The sequence below is a fragment of the Leptopilina boulardi genome, unplaced genomic scaffold (assembly GCF_019393585.1).
Source record: "Leptopilina boulardi isolate dan_hultmark-lab unplaced genomic scaffold, ZJU_Lbou_2.1 LbouV2_330, whole genome shotgun sequence".
NCBI lineage: Eukaryota > Metazoa > Arthropoda > Insecta > Hymenoptera > Figitidae > Leptopilina > Leptopilina boulardi.
Genome location: NW_026137897.1, coordinates 4,115,126 through 4,141,528, shown reverse-complemented (window position 1 = coordinate 4,141,528; position 26,403 = coordinate 4,115,126). Strand labels below are relative to the sequence as shown.

At 25.4% G+C, this 26,403-nt stretch overlaps 1 protein-coding gene across 3 annotated transcripts in view; it reads left to right on the top strand.

The window, feature by feature from the left end:
* Positions 1 to 610: 610 nt before the first annotated feature.
* The window catches only part of LOC127285190 (uncharacterized), a 44,755-nt gene continuing 18,962 nt past the window's right edge, over positions 611 to 26,403 (top strand). The window contains exons 1-4 of one of the 3 annotated variants that reach the window (XR_007843571.1): positions 611 to 1,000; positions 3,889 to 4,329; positions 4,940 to 5,146; positions 22,552 to 22,673. Coding sequence is in view for 1 of the 3 variants with exons in the window: in XM_051311060.1 (XP_051167017.1) it covers positions 723 to 1,000; positions 4,300 to 4,329; positions 4,940 to 5,146 (515 nt within the window). In the remaining 2 variants the exon portion in view is untranslated. Of the gene's footprint in view, positions 1,001 to 3,294; positions 4,330 to 4,939; positions 5,147 to 22,551; positions 22,721 to 26,403 lie in introns of those variants that run through there. The other 2 variants (XM_051311060.1, XR_007843570.1) reach the window with 2 other exon arrangements.

Genomic DNA, 26,403 nt, shown 5'->3' with positions numbered 1-26,403 from the left:
ATACATCGAACGGACAAAATATCGAAAAGCCAAGACATCGAACAGCCAATACGTCGAACTGACAAAATGTCGAAAAATTTTATTGACTTAAGTAGAATTATAATTATTTCAATAAAATTTTTCGACATTTTGTCAGTTCGACGTATTGGCTGTTCGATGTCTTGGCTTTTCGATATTTTGTCCGTTCGATGTATTAAATGTTCGACTTCTTGGCTTTCCGACATTTTGATCGTTTGACGTATTGACATTTCGTCATTTTGACCGTTCGCCTTCTTGGCATTTCGACATTTTGTCTGTTCGATGTATTGCCTTTTTGAAATTTTATCAGTTGGACGTATTGGTTTTTCAACATTTTGCCTGTTTGACGTATTGACCCTACGGTGAAAAGCGTAAAAATTTCAATAAATCAATTCAATTTGTGACGTCACGCAACGTCACAAATTGAATTGCCTTATACTTGGGAAGTATGCAGTGTCTTTTTTTTCGGACGGAAAAAGAAGGACACTGCATACTTTCTCACACGCATGAATCTCCCCATGAATATCGTTCGGAAGTCATTGTGCGTTGGCCCTTAGGTGTGACGTCAGGTAAGATTAACAAGTGAAAGCAAACGTGTGAACGACCTACCTTGACACATATATATTTGTTGAGCAAGGCTCTGATATACATGCGTATACTCATATATACCTATATATATATATAGTGCAGTTCTATTTTGTTTTATGCAATATATATATATATATATATATATTGAAAAAAAAATGAAAATCAAAAATTATGGCTTCTTCTTTCCTGGTGATGAGATTTTTTTGTTAAATGTGAAAAATCTTTTTCTTGGTGTATTTTTCGTTTGCAAGTTTTTGTGTTTTTTAAAAATTATGGCAGATCATTTATATGGGCGACTAGATCAAAATAATGTAAACAGACGAGGACCTTTATTCGATTATTATTCTCATAATGAATATTTTTACATAACAAATACGAAGAAAAATGGAATAACGTGAGTATAAAATATAAATTTCGCCATATTGTTTCCATCTCAATATGTGAAAAATTGAATTTTTTTTATTATCACATAATAAATTGCGAATTTTAACAATTTTATTTTTGAATCAATTTTTTTTTCTGTAAAAAAAGTTTAATAAAACCATTGTATCTGAATAATTTATTTGCTTATTAATAATTGCTAAACAAAAAATAGAATATTAATTAATATTAAATAATTGTTTTAAAATTAATTAATTGACATTAAATAAAATTATTCCTTTTAATAATTATTTTTGTATAGAACTATAATATTATTTTATTCAGGATTTGACTAATTTATTAATAAATCAATATATATATATATATATATATATATATATATATATATTGATTTATTAATAAAAGAAATTGAAACTTAATCAGTAATTTTTCTCCGTCTTTAAATCCATTTGAAAACATACACGGAGAACAATCAAATTCAGTTTGACACAATCCAAAGGGTATATCAACCCCCTTAACTTTTGTCATTCAGTGTTCTTCTTTCTAGAAAGAAATTGTTTATGAACAGATAATTAATATCCCTCTCAATTTCCTTTAAATCTTTCTATTATCTGTAACAACGGTCAGGTGCAAACACGTGAGTAAAGAGAGATCAGAAAATTTGTTAAATTTAAACAATTTATTTTTATAAAAAATATTTAAATCGCTTCAAAAAATGTAAGTACAAAAAAAATTGAATTATTATTACAAATTCATTTTAATTATTTTAACAAATTGTAATTATTTTATGTAATTTATGTCCCACGTGTTTCTTATAACCTTGAAAAAAATTTCATTTATATTACCTTCTTTTTATGTGAACACAAAAAGTGTATAGAATATCTTCAAATTTAAAAATATTGCTTCTTGAATATTTTAATATTATATTTAATTTAATAATAATAATGATTTATTTTTGATTGATCAATAATGTAATTAATTTAGACATAAAATTATAATTTCTAATTCTTTTTCTTTTAAAGGGAAAAAAATGCATATTAAAATTTATGTATATATTTTTTTCAAATTAACCTCTAAAATTTTTTTTAGATTTTTATTTCTTTCTTAAATAGATTCAAAAAAATATTTTAAAAAAATTCTAAATTCAAGTATTTTTAATTCTAAATGTCTAACGACAAGGCATAATCAGAAATTTTCAACAATAATTTAATAATAATAATCAAATTGTATAAATTGAATTTGAAATTAAGCTAAATTTTTTTTATCAAAAAATTAACATTTTACTGAAAGCAGATTTTAAAAAATTTCTATTTAACATTATTTTTGTAAGGCTGATTTTGCTGAATGCTTCGTATTTCAAATTAATATAATTGCAATTTAGATAAATTTTTGTTAAATAATATTGCAAAAAAAAAAGTAAAATTAAATATTCCGATAAATTAAAATTTCCTAAAATACCTAAAAAAAATAATGATCATATATTTTTTTCTATTTTTTTTACTAGTTTAGTATTTCTTAATTTCAAATTAATCTCTAAAATTCCGTAATTTTTTTTTGAAATTTTAAAATATTTCTTGAATCAGTTTTTAACTTTTAAAAACTTTTTTTTTTAATAATCTTCTAAATTTACGAATTATTAATTTAACAAGTCTTAACGACAAGACAATATCAGAAAATCTCAACAATAATTTAATAATAGTAGTCAAGTTTAATAAATTAGATTTTAAATTAAGCAAAATTATCTTATCAAAGAATTAACATTTTATTTAGATAAGATTTTAAAGAAATTCTATTTAACAGAATTATTGTAATGCTTTGAATTTTAAGTTAACAGAATTTATGTCTAATAAAACTTGTAAAAAAAAATTAAGTGAAATTAAATATTTCGATAAATTAAAATTTAATAAAATAACTATAGTATTTTTTTGAAATTAATTAATTCAGTAAGTAATTGGTATTGATAAATTTCACAATTTATTTTAAAATTTTTCGAATCTACTAAAATTATTAAATTTAGTAATTAACTTATTATGTACCTATATATAAGTTAATAAATTCATTGACTAGCAAATTAAATATTATGTTCATAAATGAACTAGGTTGAAATATATTTAGACATAAAAATATAATTTCTTACTTTTTTTCTTTTATAGAGAAAACGATGCAGTTTTAATTTTACTTATTTTTTTCAAATTAACTTTTAAAATTCCTTAAATTTTCTTTTTTTTTAGATTTTTAATTATTTCTTGAATCAGTTTATTAAGTTGTAATAACTATTTAAAAATAAACGTCCAAATTTAAGTATTTTTAATTAAAGGTCTCTCACGATAAAACATTAAGAAATTTTCAACAATAATTTAATAATAATAATAGTTAAGTTTTATAAATTAAATTATTTGAATTTTAAATTTTCACATTAAAATTTGACATAATTTATTTTTAAATGAATTTTTACATAACTAAATTTTTAAAGCTATCGAATTTGTATTTGACAGAATTTATATTTTACTGTCATTTTGTTACTCTCCATTGTAACTCTCCATAGTGTTCTTGGTTTTAAAATAAAGGTGAAATAATGAAGAATATTTTACTTCTTATTAAAAGAAACTCAAAAATCGGTCCCGTTCGAGTAAAAACGATTCAAAAAAATTATTAAACTTTTTTTGGGTTAAAATTCAAAAACAATTTTTCAACTATGTAACACTTCGAAAATGTATATTTTAAACAATAACATATTAAAATTGTATCGAGATTCGATTAATTGTTTCAGAAATATTTATGTTTAAAAAATAATTGTCAAAAAATTTAATATGGCGTAACTTTTACAATTTTGAAAATTTTTTAAAATCATTCGGGACTTTCATTTCTTATATTCAATACTACAATTTCACAAAATTACAGACGAATCCAAAAACGCCTAGCAAATCGTGATATTTCTGACGGAGTGTTACCCTTAATTTATTTTTATTTTTCTCACCACTTGATTTTTTAAAAAATTTAAAAAAAAGTATTAAATGTCAATTATTATTTATCAATGTATTAGTTAAAAGAAAAAAAAAAATTTTATGCGATCTTCACGACTTCACGATTACAAGACAAAGAAAAATGTCGCACAATTCATGTGTTTGCATATGCATACACGGACTAACCGTGTATGATAATTGTGCTTGTAAGACGAAGATGACGACCAATGGGATATAATGGGATTCTGTGACATAACTTGGAGATATTATCGTTTAGAGATTACTTATATAGAATATAAATACATCTGTTTATAAAAAAAAAAATTACAAATTTCAACTACCAATTCAGGCATCAATCTCATCACAATTTTTTATTCGGGTAACGACAATTTTAATTGATTTTATAATATTAACATTATACAATTTTTTCCCTTATTACCAAATTAATATTATCCTATTAAACCTGATACCAGTACCAGTACCATTCCAAACAAGTTAAAAACTCCAAATCATCAAATTCTTTCCTAAAAATACCTTTTAATTCCAGGAATGCTTCTATAGTGTTGAACGTTCAAATAAATAAAATTTGTTTTTTATAAATGTTTTTAAAAATTACTATACTGTTATGAAAATTAATGAATAAAATTAAAAAAATTTTGATTAATATTTAATATATAATTTTATAAAAAAATTCAAACTTAAAGCATAGTTAAAAAAAATACTTTCTTTATTTAAACGTTCAAAACATTTTTTGTACGTAAGGCTTCAAATTTTTTTTAACTTATCAATAATTGTGATAAAATTTTTATGGACGCATGAATATTCACCAACTAACCGACATTTTTCGGCCTGAATTTCAAAATTGTCCAATCAAAAATTATCATTAAAATTACAATTGATCAATTTTGAAACTCGTGCCAAAAAAAGTCAGGTAAGTGAAAATTCCGTTACATGTCAGATCGGTTATTTTATTTATTTCACTATTATAGATACCTACATTGCAAGCAATCCCGAAATTTTCACTGTCCTGGACGTGCGAAAATCGATCGCTTTGGTGAATTCTCATTAACAAAAGATCATGATCATGAACCAAATGCAAGAGATGAAGGGGAAAGAGTTTTCCGTCACGAATTATTTAATGCAGTAACATCACAATCGGACAGAAATGACGATATTCATGAGCGGATTGGTGAATTGTGAGTATTTTTATATATTTATTTTGACTATATAATTTTTTTATATGAAAAGAAAAAAGCAAATCAAAATCGCGGACTGTTACGTTACATTTCCAAGCACTTTTTAACGTCAATTTCCCCAAAAGTGCATGGAATTAATATATTTTAATATTTATTATTCATGCATCTAAAACTTGACATCCGTAGTAACATTTTCTATTAATATAAATTTTTCTGTACACCTTGTTATTTAAGAGTTATGAACGCCTCAAATAGACTGTTACGTTACATTTTTACTTCAAAAATTATGTAACGTAACAGTCCATTTGAGGCGTTTATAACTCTTAAATAACAAGGTGTACAGAAAAATTTATATTAATAGAAAATGTTACTACGGATGTCAAGTTTTAGATGCATGAATAATAAATATTAAAATATGCCAATTCCATGCACTTTTGTAGAAATTGACGTTAAAAAGTGCTTGGAAATGTAACGTAACAGTCCGCGATTTTGACCAAATGCTTTTAAATTGTTTATTTATTAATTAAAAAAACCGGATCTATTTACCAATTTGTTTCAAAAATGTATACTTTTTAAATATAACTATTAGCGTGAATCTTAATCAGCTTAAGAGTTATGCAAAATTTTTTCTCCATAATTTTTGTCGTAAAATGCTGAATGGATTTTTTTCATTTTTAAAATTTTATCATTTAAATTTAACTAAAAAATTAATAGATTCAATTTTCCAAATAGAAATAGAACCAAATTTAGGTAGTTTATTTTTATCCTAAAATGAAGGGTTTCAGCAAAGAAATTGAGGCCCTAAGTTAAAACATGATAAGTCTTGTATTTCAAATAATTTGAGTGGACTGTATCACTATTTCCTACTTCTTCAACATTTGGCTACTTTTTTTTTAGCAGTGTTCTGCTAAAAGCAACTTTTGATTTTCGAATTTGTAATAATTTTTTTGAAATTCCTAAAGTTAATTTATTTTCATAAAAACCCAAGTAGCATGAAATATTCGCGTGATATTGAAAAGATATCCATTTGATTGTTCTTTCTTTTTAAATTTCACTAATTTCGTTAATTTTTTAGATTGAAATAATATAAACATTATATTTAAAAAAAAATTTAATTCTTCTTGTTTCTAAACGTTAGAATTGATAATTGCACTGCAATCCGGGATTTATATAATCCACAAACATATTGTAGGCGGCCAAATAGAAAAAGGCGTCCAATCACAAAAAATTTATACAAAAACGAAATTAAAAGAATTGAAAAGCTATTTTACTGACTTAGCTGATGAAAAATTCACCATTTTAGAATTTTTACAATTAATGAGTTACAATGTAGTTAAAAAAAGGATTGAATTTATTAAATTTTTTTTGTCGAAGAGAAGAACTTGAAGAAATTGTATAACATCAAAATATTACAATTTTTAATCATATAAATATAAATTGTGCTGCCGGATCAAAAAAGGGCACATACATTTTTTTCGCATGAAAACGGAGTCCTCTGGACACTAAAAATTCAACTTCAAAATTTTATTTTTTTTTTAAAAAGGAAATTTTCATTGTTTTTTTGACTTTAACTCGCGACAGCTCAGACAATTTTACGAATTTTTTAATGAAACAAAAATAAAAATACGTGTTATTATATTCTACGAGTGACTGAAAAAGAAAAAAGTTGTTTTAATTAATAAAAAAGAAGTTATTAATTTTTTATTGAGACATTTGCAAAATTCGTGAAATGCAATTTTCTGAATAAAAAATTAATAAATTTTTTATTTTTAATCAAAATAATTTTTTTCTTTTTTAGTCACTCGTAGAATATAATAACACATATTTTTGTTTTTGTTTCATTAAAAAATTCGTAAAATTGTCGGAGCTTTCGCGGGTTGAAAACAAAAAACAATGAAAATTTTCTTTTAAAAAAAAACAATTTTTTGCGGAAAAAATTTATGTGCTCTTCTTTGATCCGACAGCTCAAATGTTGACAATTTACGTGAATACGTCGATATTGCTAATAGTGATAAATGGAGTCACAAGAAGCAATATTTAGAAAACTCCTTATCTTTTATCCCAGTACAGGAAAATGATGTAGTAACATCGGCAATAATAGTTGACAGAGATTTTTTCACATATTAACGCAAATTCATGTTTTTCTTATTGACATATCCTCACAAACAATCGCTTCCGACATTGGCAGCATTCAATTAATATCTTGCAGCGAGATGCTCAATTTTCCCTACTTTTCTTTCAGTACGGCAGTCTATTTAGTCCTTTTTAGACATATTAAATTCATCCAAATATCAACAGTGGAAACAATTTAATGTTGGGTTTTTTTTTAGGTATTTTCAAGATTCTTATATATATATATATATATATATATATATATATATATATATATGTGTGTGTGTGTGTGTGTGTGACGCGTCGCCAAGAAAGGGACCTAAGCGTCCAGGAGTTTCAGGTTATGTTTGCCATATTTGAAAAGAAAATATACAAATTGGATCAATTTTCAATATTAACCATTAATGCTTATCTCTTCATTATATCGAAAATATTTATTAAAAACTGCTTTTACTGTTACACAATTAAAAATAAAAGATTTAATCAATATGAAACTGACACAAACTTAACCTACAATTCTTGGACACTTAGGTCCCTTTCTTGGCGACGCGTCACATATATATATATATATATATATTGAAAAAAAATGAAAATCCAAAATTATGGCTTCTTCTTTCCTGGTGATGAGATTTTTTTGTTAAATGTGAAAAATCTTTTTCTTGTTGCATTTTTCGTTTGCAAGTTTTGTGTTTTTTTAAAAATTATGGCAGATCATTTATATGATCGACTGGATCAAAATAATGTAAACAGACGAGAACCAAAATTCGATTATTATTCTCATAATAAATATTTTTACATAACAAATACGAAGAAAAATGGAATAACTTGAGTATAAAATAAAAATTTCGCCATATTGTTTGAATCTGATTGTGAATATGTGAAAAATTGTATTTTTTTTATCATCACATAATAAATTGCGAATTTTAACAATTTTATTTTTGAATCAATTTTTTTTCTGTAAAAAAAGTTTAATAAAACGATTTAATCTGAATAATTTATTCGCTTTTTAATAATTGCTAAACAAAAAATAGAATTTTAATTAATATTAAATAATTGTTTTAAAATTAATTAATTGAAATTTAATAAAATTATTCCTTTTAATAATTATTTTTGTATAGAACAATAATATTATTTTATTCAGGGTTTTACTAATTTATTGATTTTCATTTTATATATATATTTATTAATAAAAGAAATTGAAACTTGATCAGTGATTTTTCTTCGTCTTTAAATCCATTTCAAAACATACACGAAGATCAATCAAATTCAGTTTGACACAATCCAAAGGGTATATCAACCCCCCTTAACTTTTGTCATTCAGTGTTCTTCTTTCTAGAAAGAAATTTTTTATGAACAGATAATTAATATCCCTCTCAATTTCCTTTAAATCTTTCTATTATCTGTAACAACGGTCAGGTGCAAACACGTGAATAAAGAGAGATCAGAGAATTTGTTAAATTTAAACAATTTATTTTTATAAAACATATTTAAATCGCTTCAAAAAATGTAAGTACAAAAAAAAATTAAATTATTATTAAAAATTCATTTTAATTATTTTAACAAATTGTAATTATTTTATTTAATTTATGTCCCACGTGTTTCTTATCATTAGTCATAATTTACATTTTATCGAATTTTATTTGTCCTAATTAGTTTTAAGCCGAATTTTTATTTGTTCGAAATAGCATTTGGCATAATTTACATCAAAGCGATTTTCTATATTAAAGAATTTTTATATAACGGAAAATTCAACTCACATTATGAATGTATTCATTACAAGGCAGGTACTTGCCCTGCTCGTGGAATAGAGAAGAATGGCACTTTTAATTTAAAAAAAGAACATACGCACGAAAAAAATGAGGGTGAAATTGAAGAGCGTAAATTTAAGCAGGAGTTATGTAAACGTGCCATGACAGAAAATTTAACTCCTAAACAAATTTATGATTCTTCACGTTTAAGGTAATATTTCTTGTTTACTAAACAAACTTGGTACATATTTTTTCAAGAAGTTTTATAATTTCATTATTATAATAATAACAATTCATAGTTTTAAACACAATTTTTACTCCAAAAAAATCTTGTTTACAAAAATATTTATTTATTAGAATTCTTATTAAATAGAATTTCGTATGAGTCGAATTTTTATATGCCAGAATTTTCATTAAACTAAATCTTCATTAATTTTTTTAACTTTTTTTACCCGACAAAATAAATTTGAACACAATATGAGAAAACCGCTCGAGATGGGACGCATGATTATGTTCTAAAAGTCATTAGTCATAATTTACATTTTATCGAATTTTATTTGTCCTAATTAGTTTTGGTGCCGAATTTTTATTTGTTCGAAATAGTATTTTGCATAATTTTCATCAAAGCGATTTTCTATATTACAGAATTTTTATATAACCGAAAATTCAATTCACAGAATTTTTATTTGTCAGAATTTTCATTTAACATAATAGACATTTTAAAGAATCAAACAATCGACAGAAAGATTTCGGAGCGATTTTTAAAATCAACCAATCACAATTTTATTATGTTAAATGAAAATTCGAGCAAAAAAAATTCTGACAAATAAATATTAGAAAAAATAAAAATGCTGTGAAGTGAATTTTCGGTTATATAAAAATTCTGTAATATAGAAAATTATGCAAAATACTATTTCGAACAAATGATTTTTAGAACATAATCATGCGCCCCGATTAACTACTGTTAAACTTGATCAATATTAATTACTCCTTTTTTTTGAGAAATCCTCAAACAGCTGTGAATGTTACATTTAATTCGATGAAAAGCAATTTATACAAATGGAAACTACGAACTTTGCCTTCCTTGCCTCCAATTCCGAAATCTGTTCAGAATTTTGTAGAAATAATAAATTCGCCCGAAAATCAGCAGTGGAAACAATTTAATGATGGGAAATTTTCTGTAACAGCAACGAGAGATATTACAGGATCAACATCAGCAATTTTTATAGATATTCAGTTTGCTGAAAGAATAATTGCTGACAACAATCGACAGAAAGATTTCAGCGCGATTTTTAAAATCAACCAATCACAATAGATACCTACAATGCAAGCAATCCCGAAATTTTCACTGTCCTGGACGTGCGAAAATCGATCGCTTTGGTGAATTCTCATTAACAACAGATCATGATCATGAACCAAATGCAAGAGATGAAGGGGAAAGAGTTTTCAGTTACGAATTATTTAATGCAGTAACATCACAATCGGATAGAAAATTGATTTATTTTAATTGGTTGATTTTAAAAATCGCGCTGAAATCTTTCTGTCGATTGTTTGTTCGGACATTTGAAAATTCGGACAAATGAAAATTCTATCAATTAGAAATTCTATTAAATGATTTTTCGGTTAAGTAAAAATTCTGTAGTATGAAAAATCGATTATATGGAAATTATATCAAATAATAATTGAAACAAATGAAAATTCATCTGAATCAAAATTCTACTCAATGAAATTCTACCCAATAAAAATTCTTTAAAATGCCTATGTTGTTAAATGAAAATTCGAGCAAATAAAAATTCAAAGAAATAAAAATTCTGTGAGTTGAATTTTCCGTTATATATCAAAAGTGCGCTAAAAATTCCAATAAGACAGTTCAATTTGTGACGTAGCGCGACGTCACTCTTCAAAATGGTGGCTCGTCAGAAGATATTCAATACCTTGAAGTTAATGGAGCGAATCATATATAAATATATATGTGACGCGTCGCCAAGAAAGGGACCTAAGCGTCCAGGAGTTTCAGGTTATGTTTGCCATATTTGAAAAGAAAATATACAAATTGGATCAATTTTCAATATTAACCATTAATGCTTATCTCTTCATTATATCGAAAATATTTATTAAAAACTGCTTTTACTGTTACACAATTAAAAATAAAAGATTTAATCAATATGAAACTGACACAAACTTAACCTACAATTCTTGGACGCTTAGGTCCCTTTCTTGGCGACGCGTCACATATATATATATATATATATATATATATATATATATATATATATTGAAAAAAAATGAAAATCAAAAATTATGGCTTCTTCTTTCCTGGTGATGAGATTTTTTTGTTAAATGTGAAAAATCTTTTTCTTGTTGCATTTTTCGTTTGCAAGTTTTGTGTTTTTTTAAAAATTATGGCAGATCATTTATATGGTCGACTGGATCAAAATAATGTAAACAGACGAGAACCCCCTGTGGGCAAAAAACCATGTTCGTTCTAAAAACGTTTTTAGAACGTTTCATGTCCACCAAATAATGTTCTGGAACATTATTTGAACATCCATGTTCTTAAAATGTTCCAGAACATTATTTGGCGGACATGAAACGTTCTAAGAACGTCCTTAAAACGTTTTTAGAACGAACATGGTTTTTTGCCCACAGGGCCTTTATTCGATTATTATTCTCATAATAAATATTTTTACATAACAAATACGAAGAAAAATGGAATAACTTGAGTATAAAATAAAAATTTCGCCATATTGTTTGCATCTGAATATGTGAAAAATTGTATTTTCTTTATCATCACATAATAAATTGCGAATTTTAACAATTTTATATTTGAATCAATTTTTTTTCTGTAAAAAAAGTTTAATAAAACAATTTAATCTGAATAATTTATTCGCTTTTTAATAATTGCTAAACAAAAAATAGAATATTAATTAATATTAAATAATTGTTTTAAAATTAATTAATTGACATTTAATAAAATTATTCCTTTTAATAATTATTTTTGTATAGAACAATAATATTATTTTATTCAGGATTTGACTAATTTATTGATTTTTATTTTATATATATATATATATATATATATATATATATACAGTACCGTCCAGAAGTATCAGGACGATTACACGCGACTCTCTGAAAAAACATGCCATCACTTTTTCAATCATATTTCTGCAACAAAAGGAGATACAAAAAAACTCAAAAACGGTTAGAAAGCTTATTAAATTTTGAATAAAATAAGCCATGTTTGAAGCCATTCCGTTAATAATTTTCTGAGTTGTAGAGTGAGAAAGATGGAAAAAATATTATCAAATTTTCTAATTATGGTCTCTTGACTTCAACATTTTCAAAAATCTAGAAAAATTTAGATAAAAATTTTTTAAAAACACAGAAATCTTCGCTAGAATTTCAGCTTTAAAATAAATTTTAGAAAATTAAAAAATATTAATCCGTCATTGAATTATCATTAAAAATGTGAAGCCGTGTTGCGCCCGATCGATGCTTTGAAAATCAACTGTGACGACTCGATTCCGGCTTCGCGCGGGAGCAAGCGGGAGAGAAAGCAGGGTGGGATTTATGCGGGAACGATGGGAACGTTGTTTTCACGACGAATATGTAAAGAAACTCGAAATTTCATCGTTCCCGCATAAATCCGACCCTGCTTTCTCTCCCGCTTGCTCCCGCGCGAAGCCGGAATCGAGTCGTCACAGTTGATTTTCAAAGCATCGATCGGGCGTAACACGGCTTCACATTTTTAATGATAATTCGATGACGGATTAATATTTTTTAATTTTCTAAAATTTATTTTAAAGCTGAAATTCTAGCGAAGATTTCTGTGTTTTTAAAAAATTTTTATCTAAATTTTTCTATATTTTTGATAATGTTGAAGTCAAGAGACCAAAATTAGAAAATTTGATAATATTTTTTCCATCTTTCTCACTCTACAACTCAGAAAATTATTAACGGAATGGCTTCAAACATGGCTTATTTTATTCAAAATTTAATAAGCTTTCTAACCGTTTTTGAGTTTTTTTTTGTATCTCCTTTTGTTGCAGAAATATGATTGAAAAAGTGATGGCATGTTTTTTCAGAGAGTCGCGTGAAATTGAAATTGAAACTTGATCAGTGATTTTTCTTCGTCTTTAAATCCATTTCAAAACATACACGAAAATCAATCAAATTCAGTTTGACACAATCCAAAGGGTATATCAACCCCCCTTAACTTTTGTCATTCAGTGTTCTTCTTTCTAGAAAGAAATTGTTTATGAATAAATAATTAATATCCCTCTCAATTTCCTTTAAATCTTTCTATTATCTGTAACAACGGTCAGGTGCAAACACGTGAATAAAGAGAGATCAGAGAATTTGTTAAATTTAAACAATTTATTTTTATAAAACATATTTAAATCGCTTCAAAAAATGTAAGTACAAAAAAAAATTGAATTATTATTAAAAATTCATTTTAATTATTTTAACAAATTGTAATTATTTTATGTAATTTATGTCCCACGTGTTTCTTATAACCTTGAAAAAAAAATTTCATTTATATTACCTTCTTTTTATGTGAACACAAAAATTTTATAGAATATCTTCAAATTTAAAAAAATTGCTTCTTGAATATTTTAATATTATATTTATTTAATAATAATAATGATTTATTTTCGATTGATCAATAATGTAATTAATTTAGACATAAAATTATAATTTCTAATTCTTTCTCTTTTAAAGGGAAAAAAATGCATATTAAAATTTATGTATATATTTTTTTCAAATTAACCTCTAAAATTTTTTTTAGATTTTTATTTATTTCTTAAATAGATTCTAAAAAATATTTAAAAAAAAGTCTAAATTCAAGTATTTTTAATTCAAAATGTCTAACGACAAGGCATAATCAGAAATTTTCAACAATAATTTAATAATAATAATCAAATTGTATAACTTCCAAATTTACGAATTTTTAATTTAACAAGTCTTAACGACAAGACAATATCAGAAAATCTCAAAAATAATTTAATAATAGTAGTCAAGTTTAATAAATTAAATTTTAAATTCAGCAAAATTATTTTATCAAAGAATTAACATTTTATTTAGATAAGATTTTAAAGAAATTCTATTTAACAGAATTATTGTAATGCTTTAAATTTTAAGTTAACAGAATTTATGTCTAATAAAACTTGTAAAAAAAAAATTAAGTGAAATTAAATATTTCGATAAATTAAAATTTAATAAAATAACTATAGTATTTTTTTGAAATGAATTAATTCAGTAAGTAATTGGTATTGATAAATTTCACAATTTATTTTAAAATTTTTCGAATCTACTAAAATTATTAAATTTAGTAATTAACTAATTATGTACCTATATATAAGTTAATAAATTCATTGACTAGCAAATTAAATATTATGTTCATAAATGAACTAGGTTGAAATATATTTAGATATAAAAATATAATTTCTTACTTTTTTTCTTTTATAGAGAAAACGATGCAGTTTTAATTTTACTTATTTTTTTCAAATTAACTTTTAAAATTCCTTAAATTTTCTTTTTTTTTAGATTTTTAATTATTTCTTGAATCAGTTTATTAAGTTGTAATAACTATTTAAAAATAAACGTCCAAATTTAAGTATTTTTAATTAAAGGTCTCTCACGATAAAACATTAAGAAATTTTCAACAATAATTTAATAATAATAATAGTTAAGTTTTATAAATTAAATTATTTGAATTTTAAATTTTCACATTAAAATTTGACATAATTTATTTTTAAATGAATTTTTACATAACTAAATTTTTAAAGCTATCGAATTTGTATTTGACAGAATTTATATTTTACTGTCATTTTGTTACTCTCCATTGTAACTCTCCATAGTGTTCTTGGTTTTAAAATAAAGGTGAAATAATGAAGAATATTTTACTTCTTATTACAAGAAACTCAAAAATCGGTCCCGTTCGAGTAAAAACGATTCAAAAAAATTATTAAACTTTTTTTGGGTTAAAATTCAAAAACAATTTTTCAACTATGTAACACTTCGAAAATGTATATTTTAAACAATAACATATTAAAATTGTATCGAGATTCGATTAATTGTTTCAGAAATATTTATGTTTAAAAAATAATTGTCAAAAAATTCAATATGGCGTAACTTGTACAATTTTGAAAATTTTTTTAAATCCTACGGGACTTTCATTTCTTATATCCAATACTACAATTTCACAAAATTACAGACGAATCCAAAAACGCCTTGCAAATCGTGATATTTCTGACGGAGTGTTACCTTTAATTTATTTTTATTTTTCTCACCACTTGATTTTTTAAAAAATTAAAAAAATAGTATTAAATGTCAATTATTATTTATCAATGTATTAGTTAAAAGAAAAAAAAAATTTTATGCGATCTTCACGACTTCACGATTACAAGACGATGAAAAATGTCGCACAATTCATATGTGTTTGCATATGCGTACACGGACTAACCGTGTATGATAATTGTGCTTGTAAGACGAAAAAGACGACCAATGGGATATAATGGGATTCTGTGACATAACTTGGAGATATTATCGTTTAGAGATTACTTATATAGAATATAAATACATCTGTTTATACAAAAAAAATTACAAATTTCAACTACCAATTCAGGCATCAATCTCATCACAATTTTTTATTCGGGTAACGACAATTTTAATCGATTTTATAATATTAACATTATACAATTTTTTCCCTTATTACCAAATTAATATTATCCTATTAAACCTGATACCAGTACCAGTACCATTCCAAACAAGTTAAAAACTCCAAATCATCAAATTCTTTCCTAAAAATACCTTTAAATTCCAGGAATGCTTCTATAGTGTTGAACGTTCAAATAAATAAAATTTGTTTTTTATAAATGTCTTTAAAAATTACTATACTGTTATGAAAATTAATAAATAAAATTAAAAAAATTTTGATTAATATTTAATATATAATTTTATAAAAAAATTCAAACTTAAAGCATAGTTAAAAAAAAATACTTTCTTTATTTAAACGTTCAAAACATTTTTTATACGTAAGGCTTCAAATTTTTTTTAACTTATCAATAATTGTGATAAAATTTTTATGGACGCATGAATATTCACCAACTAACCGACATTTTTCGGCCTGAATTTCAAAATTGTCCAATCAAAAATTATCATTAAAATTACAATTGATCAATTTTGAAACTCGTGCCAAAAAAAGTCAGGTAAGTGAAAATTCTGTTACATGGCAGATCGGTTATTTTATTTTATTCATTTCACTATTATAAATACCTACATTGCAAGCAATCCCGAAATTTTCACTGTACTGGACGTACGAAAATCGATCGCTTTAGTGAATTCTCATTAACAACAGATTATGATCATGAACCAAATGCAAGAGAGGAAGGGGAAAGAGTTTTCAGTTACGAATTATTTAATGCAGTAACATCACAATCGAATAGAAAATTGATTTATTTTAATTGGTTGATTTTAAAAATCACGCTGAAATCTTTCTGTCGATTGTTTGTTCGGACAAATGAAAATTCTATCAATTAGAAATTCTATTAAATGATTTTTCGGTTAAGTAAAAATTCTGTAGTATGAAAAATCGATTATATGGAAATTATATCAAATAATAATTCGAACTAAATGCTATTTCGAACAAATAAAAATTCGGCTTACAACTAATTACGATAAATAAAATTCGATAAAATGTAAATTATGACTAATGATTTTTAGAACATAATCATGCATCCCTACACTGGGTGGTTGTCACCCATAAATATTATCAACTTTTGATATTTTTTTTAGAAAACTTGACTGGCTTGACAAATTTTAGAGGCTTTTAACAGAATAAGAAACAATGCTTATTTAAATTTAGAACCTAACCTATCACATTTCCAGAACTATTTTGACATTTATCGAAATTGTTATTTTTGATCTAAACATTTTAGCGGGTATTTTAAAATTGAAGAATCACAATTTTAATAATAGCTTTTAATTTGTCAATTTTGAAATTCGCGCTAGAATATTTAGGTCAATTGACAATTTAGATAAATGTCATTTATGTCAAATGATATTTTTGTAACATGTCATTAAGTTCAAATCACGTGTATGTTATATGCATTTCGGTTAAATGACAATTCGGTCACATGTCAATTGGGCAATATTCATGAATCTATTAAAAATACACAATCCACTTAATTTTTTCATTTCAATAGAAAGCATTTTATACAAATGGAGTCTAAAAATTGAGCAACTAGCTGAAAGATCCAGAAATAACCCATTATACACACTTTCGTCCCCTGTGGACATGTTTATTTATTTGATGATTGCAAAACAAACTGTGAAGAAAACAATTTAGAAAACCCTAGTCTTGAAATATACCCCTTATGCAGGATAGAGTACTTGATGATTATGAGAATATATTAAATCATCAATGATCTCGACTAACAATTAACAACTAATTTTTATTCTATTATTTAGCGATTTCTTTTTATTATTAAAAATTTACATTTTACCAAATATTGTAATATAATATATAATGTTGTAATTTACTCCAAAAAATTGCATACTCAGGCCTCCGTTTTAAATTTTCTAAAAAATTATTTTAATAAAATTTAATTTTTTTTATTATAATCATTCTCTGCTTTCTGAAGAATTTCGTTTTAATTCTCTATCTTAATTATTGACTAAGTTAGATAAAATTCCTTTATTTATTACTGATTTACATTATTATTATTATTATTATTATTATTATTCATTAATAATTAAAAAAAACAGAAAATAAAAATAACAAGCATAAATCATCATTACAGTGTCCTTCAGTGCAATCAAAGACTCCTCAAATTACCTGAGTCCGTAATCCATAGAGCAATAACTTGTAATGACTAGAATTTAAAAGGAGCAATACAACAAATTTTCCCTGAATCTGAAGTATCCCTTAGTTTTCACCATTTTCTATTACAGCTGTTTCGAAAAATGAAAACTTTTGAATTAGTCGGATATTTTAGAGACGAGGATAATGATATCAAAAAAACTTTTTTTTTTATTTTCGCACTGCCATTATTACCGGCTCGACAAATTCAAGAGGCTTTTAACAGAATAAGAAATAATGCCAATTTAAATGTAGATCCTAACCTTGAACGTTTCCTAACCTACTTTGAAAGAAACAGGTTGCAAGAACCCAAGGCGCATGAATATTGCCCAATTGACATGTGACAAAAATGTCAATTAACCGAAATGCATTTAACAGACATGTCATTTGACCATAATGACATGTTACAAAAATGATATTTAACATAATTGACATTTGACATAAATGACAATTATCAATATTTTCATTTAACATAAAGGACATGTACCAAAAATGTTATATGACATAAATGACATTTATCAAAATTGTCATTTGACATAAAAGACAATTATCAAAATTGTCATTTGACATAAACGACAATTATCAAAATTGTCATTTGACATAAACGACATGTAACATAAATTTCATTTGACATAAATGACATTTATCAAACTTGTCATTTGACCTAAATATTCTTGCGCGAAATTCAAAACTGACCAATAAAAACCTATTATTAAAATTGTGATTGGTCAGTTTTGAATTTCGCGCAAGAATATTTAGGTCAAATGACAAATTTGATAAATGTCATTTATGTCAAATGACATTTATGTTACATGTCGTTTATGTCAAATGACAATTTTGATAATTGTCATTTATGTCAAATGACATTTTTGTAACATGTCATTTATGTCAAATGACAATTCTGATAAATGTTATTTATGTCAAATGACAATTTTGATAAATGTCATTTATGTCAAATGACAATTTTGATAAATGTCATTTATGTCATATAACATTTTTGGTACATGTCCTTTATGTTAAATGAAAATATTGATAATTGTCATTTATGTCAAATGTCAATTTTGATAAATGTCAATTATGTTAAATATCATTTTTGTAACATGTCCTTATGGTCAAATGACATGTCTGTTGAATGCATTTCGGTTAATTGATATTTTTGTCACATGTCAATTGGGCAATATTCATGCGCCTCCAAGAACCCAATACCTTTTAAATATTTCATAAAAATGTACGCATAACGGACAATTTTCAAATGTACGCAAGCAGATTGAAATCAATCCAATTTAGACTTTAATAAAAATCAAAATAGCACATAATATTTCCTGAATATCACGATGATATCAAACTGGAATATTCCTGGGACATTCATATCAAAATAGTGAGGTAATATACCCATGATATTAAGGGGATATCAATGTGATATTTCTTTCTATTGAAATTTCATTCATTTATCAATTTTCACAACAAAAGCATTTTATAAAAAAAAATTTTCTTTTGGTCTGTAAACTTTAAAATTGATGGTTGCATTGCAGTCCCACATTTATATAGACCACAATTTTGTTACAGATATTAATATAGTGGAATTTTAAATATTCCTTGTCATGATATATACTTCGGAATAAGAATATCCAAACTTAATATCAATTTCTACTGGATTCTCACAATAATATTCAATGTCATTATCGTTGAATAATCGAAATTGAACACATTCTTCATTTCTAAAGTGTTATGAGTCCATTTAAATTTTTCTTTGTTGCTGTTCCATAATCCATTTTCAATTTGGAATGCCTTCTGTTTTAAATGAGTTTGATGTATAATTAGAATTTTTATTGTAATTCTCTACTAAAAGTCAGTTTTTGCTATTTATTTTACGATTGACTACTTTTTTCAGCATTCTTTTTCTAAAACCAACTTATAATTTTAGAATTCATTTTTATTTATTTCTTCTCTTTTGAAATTCCTAAAGTTTACTAACTTTCATAAAAACCCAAATAGCACATAATATTTCCTGAATATCACGATGATATCAAACTGGAATATTCCTGTGACATTCGTATCAAATAGTGAGGTAATATACCCATGATATTAAAGGGATATCAATGTGATATTTCTTTCTATTGAAATTCCATTCATTTATCAATTTTCACAACAAAAGCATTTTATAAAAAAAAAATTTTCCTTTGGTCTGTAAACTTTAAAATTGATGGTTGCATTGCAGTACCACATTTATATAGACCACAATTTTGTTACAGATATTAACGTAGTGGAATTTTAAATATTCCTTGTCATGATATATACTTCGGAATAAGAATATCCAAACTTAATATCAATTTCTACTGGATTCTCACAATAATATTCAATGTCATTATCGTTGAATAATCGAAATTAAACACATTCTTCATTTCTAAAGTGTTATGAGTCCATTTAAATTTTTCTTTGTTGCTGTTCCATAATCCATTTTCAATTTGGAATGCCTTCTGTTTTAAATGAGTTTGATGTATAATTAGAATTTTTATTGTAATTCTCTACTAAAAGTCAGTTTTTGCTATTTATTTTACGATTGACTACTTTTTTCAGCATTCTTTTTCTAAAACCAACTTATAATTTTAGAATTCATTTTTATTTATTTCTTCTCTTTTGAAATTCCTAAAGTTTACTAACTTTCATAAAAACCCAAATAGCACATAATATTTCCTGAATATCACGATGATATCAAACTGGAATATTCCTGTGACATTCGTATCAAATAGTGAGGTAATATACCCATGATATTAAAGGGATATCAATGTGATATTTCTTTCTATTGAAATTCCATTCATTTATCAATTTTCACAACAAAAGCATTTTATAAAAAAAAAATTTTCCTTTGGTCTGTAAACTTTAAAATTGATGGTTGCATTGCAGTACCACATTTATATAGACCACAATTTTGTTACAGATATTAACGTAGTGGAATTTTAAATATTCCTTGTCATGATATATACTTCGGAATAAGAATATCCAAACTTAATATCAATTTCTACTGGATTCTCACAATAATATTCAATGTCATTATCGTTGAATAATCGAAATTAAACACATTCTTCATTTCTAAAGTGTTATGAGTCCATTTAAATTTTTCTTTGTTGCTGTTCCATAATCCATTTTCAATTTGGAATGCCTTCTGTTTTAAATGAGTTTGATGTATAATTAGAATTTTTATTGTAATTCTCTACTAAAAGTCAGTTTTTGCTATTTATTTTACGATTGACTACTTTTTTCAGCATTCTTTTTCTAAAACCAACTTATAATTTTAGAATTCATTTTTATTTATTTCTTCTCTTTTGAAATTCCTAAAGTTTACTAACTTTCATAAAAACCCAAATAGCACATAATATTTCCTGAATATCACGATGATATCAAACTGGAATATTCCTACACTGAAAAAAGAATATTCTTATTTTAAGAATATTCTACTTGAAGTAAGAATATTCCCCACTTAAATAGGCGTCAAGAAGATTTTCTTAATATAAGTGGGGAATGTACTTAAACTAAGAATATATTCTAAGAATCTTTAACGAGAATATATTCTTAATCTATTAAGACGTTCTTCTTATATTTAGAATATATTCTTAAATTAATAAGAATATATTCTTAGATTAATAAGAATATAATATTCTTGGGTTTCTGGGAATAATAGTTTTCATTTATATTTTAAATTATCATTTTTCAATAAATAATGAACAGTTTATTTCTATGTTGTACAGAAGAGTTTTTATTTTGTTAAAAAATTAGTAACATTATATCGAATAAATTACATTACTTTATGAAACAAATTTGCGATTTGCAATGACGAAGATTAAAAAGTATATTCAGTCTTTTTGAACTAATAATTAACATTTTTTTAATAAAAATATATTATAATTTATAAAATTTGCAAATTGCAATTTCGAAGATACATTTTCGAAATGCAAGGAAAAAAACTGTCACTAAGAATTCTAACCTCAAAATCTGTAATTTTACCGTTCTGAGTGCAGTAAAATTACAGAATTTTGTAACGAGATTTGTCACAAAATAATGTAATTATACTATTAACACTGCAAAATTCAGAACATATTTTTACAGTGTACAATAAATTTTGAAACCTAACCTAAATTCAGAAACCACGATAAAACAGAATAAAATTAGTTGATAACTGCATGTATACTTACGATCAAAGACTTCAATTAAATCCTCCAGTTCGTTGATCTTCAACCATTCGGTCACAGGATTCATTTTGCATAAAAAAACGCGAAAAACCAACTAAATAAACATTAAAACTCCTCGAGCACACACTGCGAATGAAATACAACGACGCTTTATGGCGACCCGCGGCGGCTACTGCTCGCACTATAAGAACATATTCTTATCTTGCTTAGAAGATATTCTTAAAATAAGAAAATTTCTTTTTTCGATAAGAATATAATTTAGAATATTTTTTTAAGAATATAATATTCTTAAAATTAGAATACACTTTTTTCAGTGTATGACATTCGTATCAAATAGTGAGGTAATATACCCATCATATTAAGGGGATATCAATGTGATATTTCTTTCTATTAAAATTCCATTCATTTATCAATTTTTACAACAAAAGCATTTTATAAAAAAAAAATTTCGTCTTTGTTTTCTATACTTTAAAATTGATGTTTGCATTTCAGTCCCGCATTTATATAGACCACGAGCGTACTGTAGGTGATCAATTAGAGAAAGTAGTCCAATCATCCAATATTTATTCAAAAACGAAATTGAAAGAATTGAAAACCTATTGGTCTGATTTAGCTGATGGAAAAATCACAATTTTAGAATTTTTAAAATTGATGAGTATATATATTATTAAATATAAAGGCATGTATTATCTTAATATTATTTTCATATTACAATGTAATATCACCTCAATATTACTTGTAACATTACCCCAATATTACCTTTGATATTATCATGAGGAGGACATTTGAACCTTAATGCTATATTACACTCTATTTTTATAAATCTTTCATGTAATATTACTGTGATATTAAGGCAATATTACTACGTCCAGTTTGGATTTTAAGCAAATATAAATGTTAAAAATTTTACTATCTAAATTACATCTGTTCTGTTTTATTAGATTTTTACAGCTGTAAAACTTACCTGTTTTTTCGTACAATTCAATTTGAAAAGTAAATTTTTATTAAAAATTTGCATTTTGAACAATATTGTTTAATAATATTGTAATTTACTCAAAAAAAACGCATGAGCATCTCTAAGTTTTATATATTCTTTTTAAAATAATTAAAATAAAATTCACCTTTTTTATTGTAATCATCCTGTGCTTTCTAAAGAATTTTGATTTACATCTCTATCTTGATTATTGACTAAGTTAGTCAAAACGTGGATCAAAAAGACGAACCTGCAAATGTGGCACAAATAAACGAAGACCAATGGGCATCAAATTGAAAAAATCGAAATCAAATATGCTGCGAATGCAAAGTAAATCAAGTGACACACACTTTTGTCCCTTGTAGGCAGTGTTTTCTCTGAAAACAATAAAATTACCCACAAAACATCCACCCCCACAGCACCGAAACTTTCCTAAACATTTATTTCAAATGTTTGAAATATTTAATTGCAAAATTTATAATTATAATTATGCGAAAATTTCATGTTAATTTTCAGGTTAGTTTCACACTAAACATTTATTTAATCGGGACATTTAAATCTTTACACAATTTTCACTAAACTTTGCAATTGAAAATTCCGAGCATTTAAAATAAATCTTTAGGAAGGTTTCGGTGCTGTGGGGTCAAATTATATGGTTTTTAGAGAAAACACTGTCAGATAAATTTAATTCTTTTTCTCATAAAATATTAAGTACACGCTGCCAGCAGAAAATGTTGGTAAGGTGAATTTGAGTGCCATAAAAATATATCTGTCTTGAAACTAAACTAAAATAATCAATAATTAAGATAGAAACTTGAAACAAAATTAATTTAATTCATTATGAAATTGCAAATAAAATAATGTAAAGTTAAATATTATTTTGACCACATTACAACAATTTTGACTAAAAATTTTCATAATCTTGCCCCTTTGGCAATTCACGAATCCATTATACAAAGTATATATAAAGAGTCGTATGTACTTCTTTTTACAGTCGAATGGTATCTCTTGATGAATATATACATATTATAAATAATCTTCTATATAGACGATACCCTGTGCCTAGATTTTAATGCATCCGGCGACATAAGAAGCATATGTGAAATCCTTTTATGAATTAAAAAGACAATTTTCTGCATTCATAATGCTGCTTCATATAGCCTCTTGTGTTTGTCGAACCGGTAATAATTATTTTTAATTTTTTTTTTTTTTTTTAATTTGAATCTTAACATTCAACGTTTCCTGCCCTACATTGAAACAAACTGGTTGCAAGAACCTATTACCTTTTCAGTATTCCTAAAATTTGTACGTATAATGGATAACTATCAAATGTACACCAGCAGATTGAAATCAAAAGTCGGCAAAGAAATCGAAGTTTGGAAGTTTACAAGTTTATGAAAAATTTACCAATTTTTGAATCACTTTTCTAGGCTTTATACTTTCCCACTTTTCGTACTTATCTACTAAAAGTCTCTATTTGATATTTTTATTAAATTTTATTACTGTTTTTCTACTTTTTTCAGCATTGTTTTACTAAAAGCATTTTTTAATCTTAGAACTTGTTTTTTTCAAAATACCTAAAGTTTATTTATTATTATACAAACCCAAATAGCACACAATATTTCCTGAATATTACGATGATATCAAGCGGGAATATTTCTGTGACATTCGTATTAAACCAAGGGAATATTTCCGTGATATTTCTTTCTTTTTAAATATCGTTTATTTATCAGTTTTCAGAATAAATGCATTTTATAAAAAAAATTTTCGTCTTTTTTTCTATATTTTAAAATTGATGCTTGCATTGCAGTCCCGCATTTATACAGACCACGAGCATACTGTAGATGGTCAATTAGAGAATGTAATCCAATCATCCAAAATTTATTCAAAAACGAAATTGAAAGAATTGAAAACCTATTGGGCTGATTTAGCTGATGAAAAAATCACAATTTTAGAATTTTTACAATTGATGAGTTATAATATAATTGAAAAAAGGATTGAATTCTAATATAGTTAAAAAGAAAATTCTAATTTATTCAACAATCACTAGCTGATTTTCCTACAGTCGACTTTAAGTGTCGTCACACCTTCAAAATGTGTTCTTATTTAGAAGTATATATATATATATATATATATATATATATATACAGTACCGTCCAGAAGTATCAGGACAATTACACGCGACTCTCTGAAAAAACATGCCATCACTTTTTCAATCATATTTCTGCAACAAAAGGAGATACAAAAAAACTCAAAAACGGTTAGAAAGCTTATTAAATTTTGAATAAAATAAGCCATGTTTGAAGCCATTCCGTTAATAATTTTCTGAGTTGTAGAGTGAGAAAGATGGAAAAAATATTATCAAATTTTCTAATTATGGTCTCTTGACTTCAACATTTTCAAAAATCTAGAAAAATTTAGATAAAATTTTTTTAAAAACACAGAAATCTTCGCTAGAATTTCAGCTTTAAAATAAATTTTAGAAAATTAAAAAATATCAATCCGTCATCGAATTATCATTAAAAATGTGAAGCCGTGTTACGCCCGATCGATGCTTTGAAAATCAACTGTGACGACTCGATTCCGGCTTCGCGCGGGAGCAAGCGGGAGAGAAAGCAGGGTCGGATTTATGCGGGAACGATGAAATTTCGAGTTTCTTTACATATTCGTCGTGAAAACAACGTTCCCATCGTTCCCGCATAAATCCCACCCTGCTTTCTCTCCCGCTTGCTCCCGCGCGAAGCCGGAATCGAGTCGTCACAGTTGATTTTCAAAGCATCGATCGGGCGCAACACGGCTTCACATTTTTAATGATAATTCAATGACGGATTAATATTTTTTAATTTTCTAAAATTTATTTTAAAGCTGAAATTCTAGCGAAGATTTCTGTGTTTTTAAAAAAATTTTATCTAAATTTTTCTAGATTTTTGAAAATGTTGAAGTCAAGAGACCATAATTAGAAAATTTGATAATATTTTTTCCATCTTTCTCACTCTACAACTCAGAAAATTATTAACGGAATGGCTTCAAACATGGCTTATTTTATTCAAAATTTAATAAGCTTTCTAACCGTTTTTGAGTTTTTTTGTATCTCCTTTTGTTGCAGAAATATGATTGAAAAAGTGATGGCATGTTTTTTCAGAGAGTCGCGTGTAATTGTCCTGATACTTCTGGACGGTACTGTATATATATATATATATATATCAATCAGAATTCTTATTGAACAGAATTTCTTCTGAGTCGAATTTTAAATTGACAGAATTTTCGGGTCATTCCATTTTATTTCACCTATACTCGTTGCGGACTATTTTTCGAAAAATCTGATATTTCGTAATAATGACTTTCAATATACGTACAATTTATTTTTAACA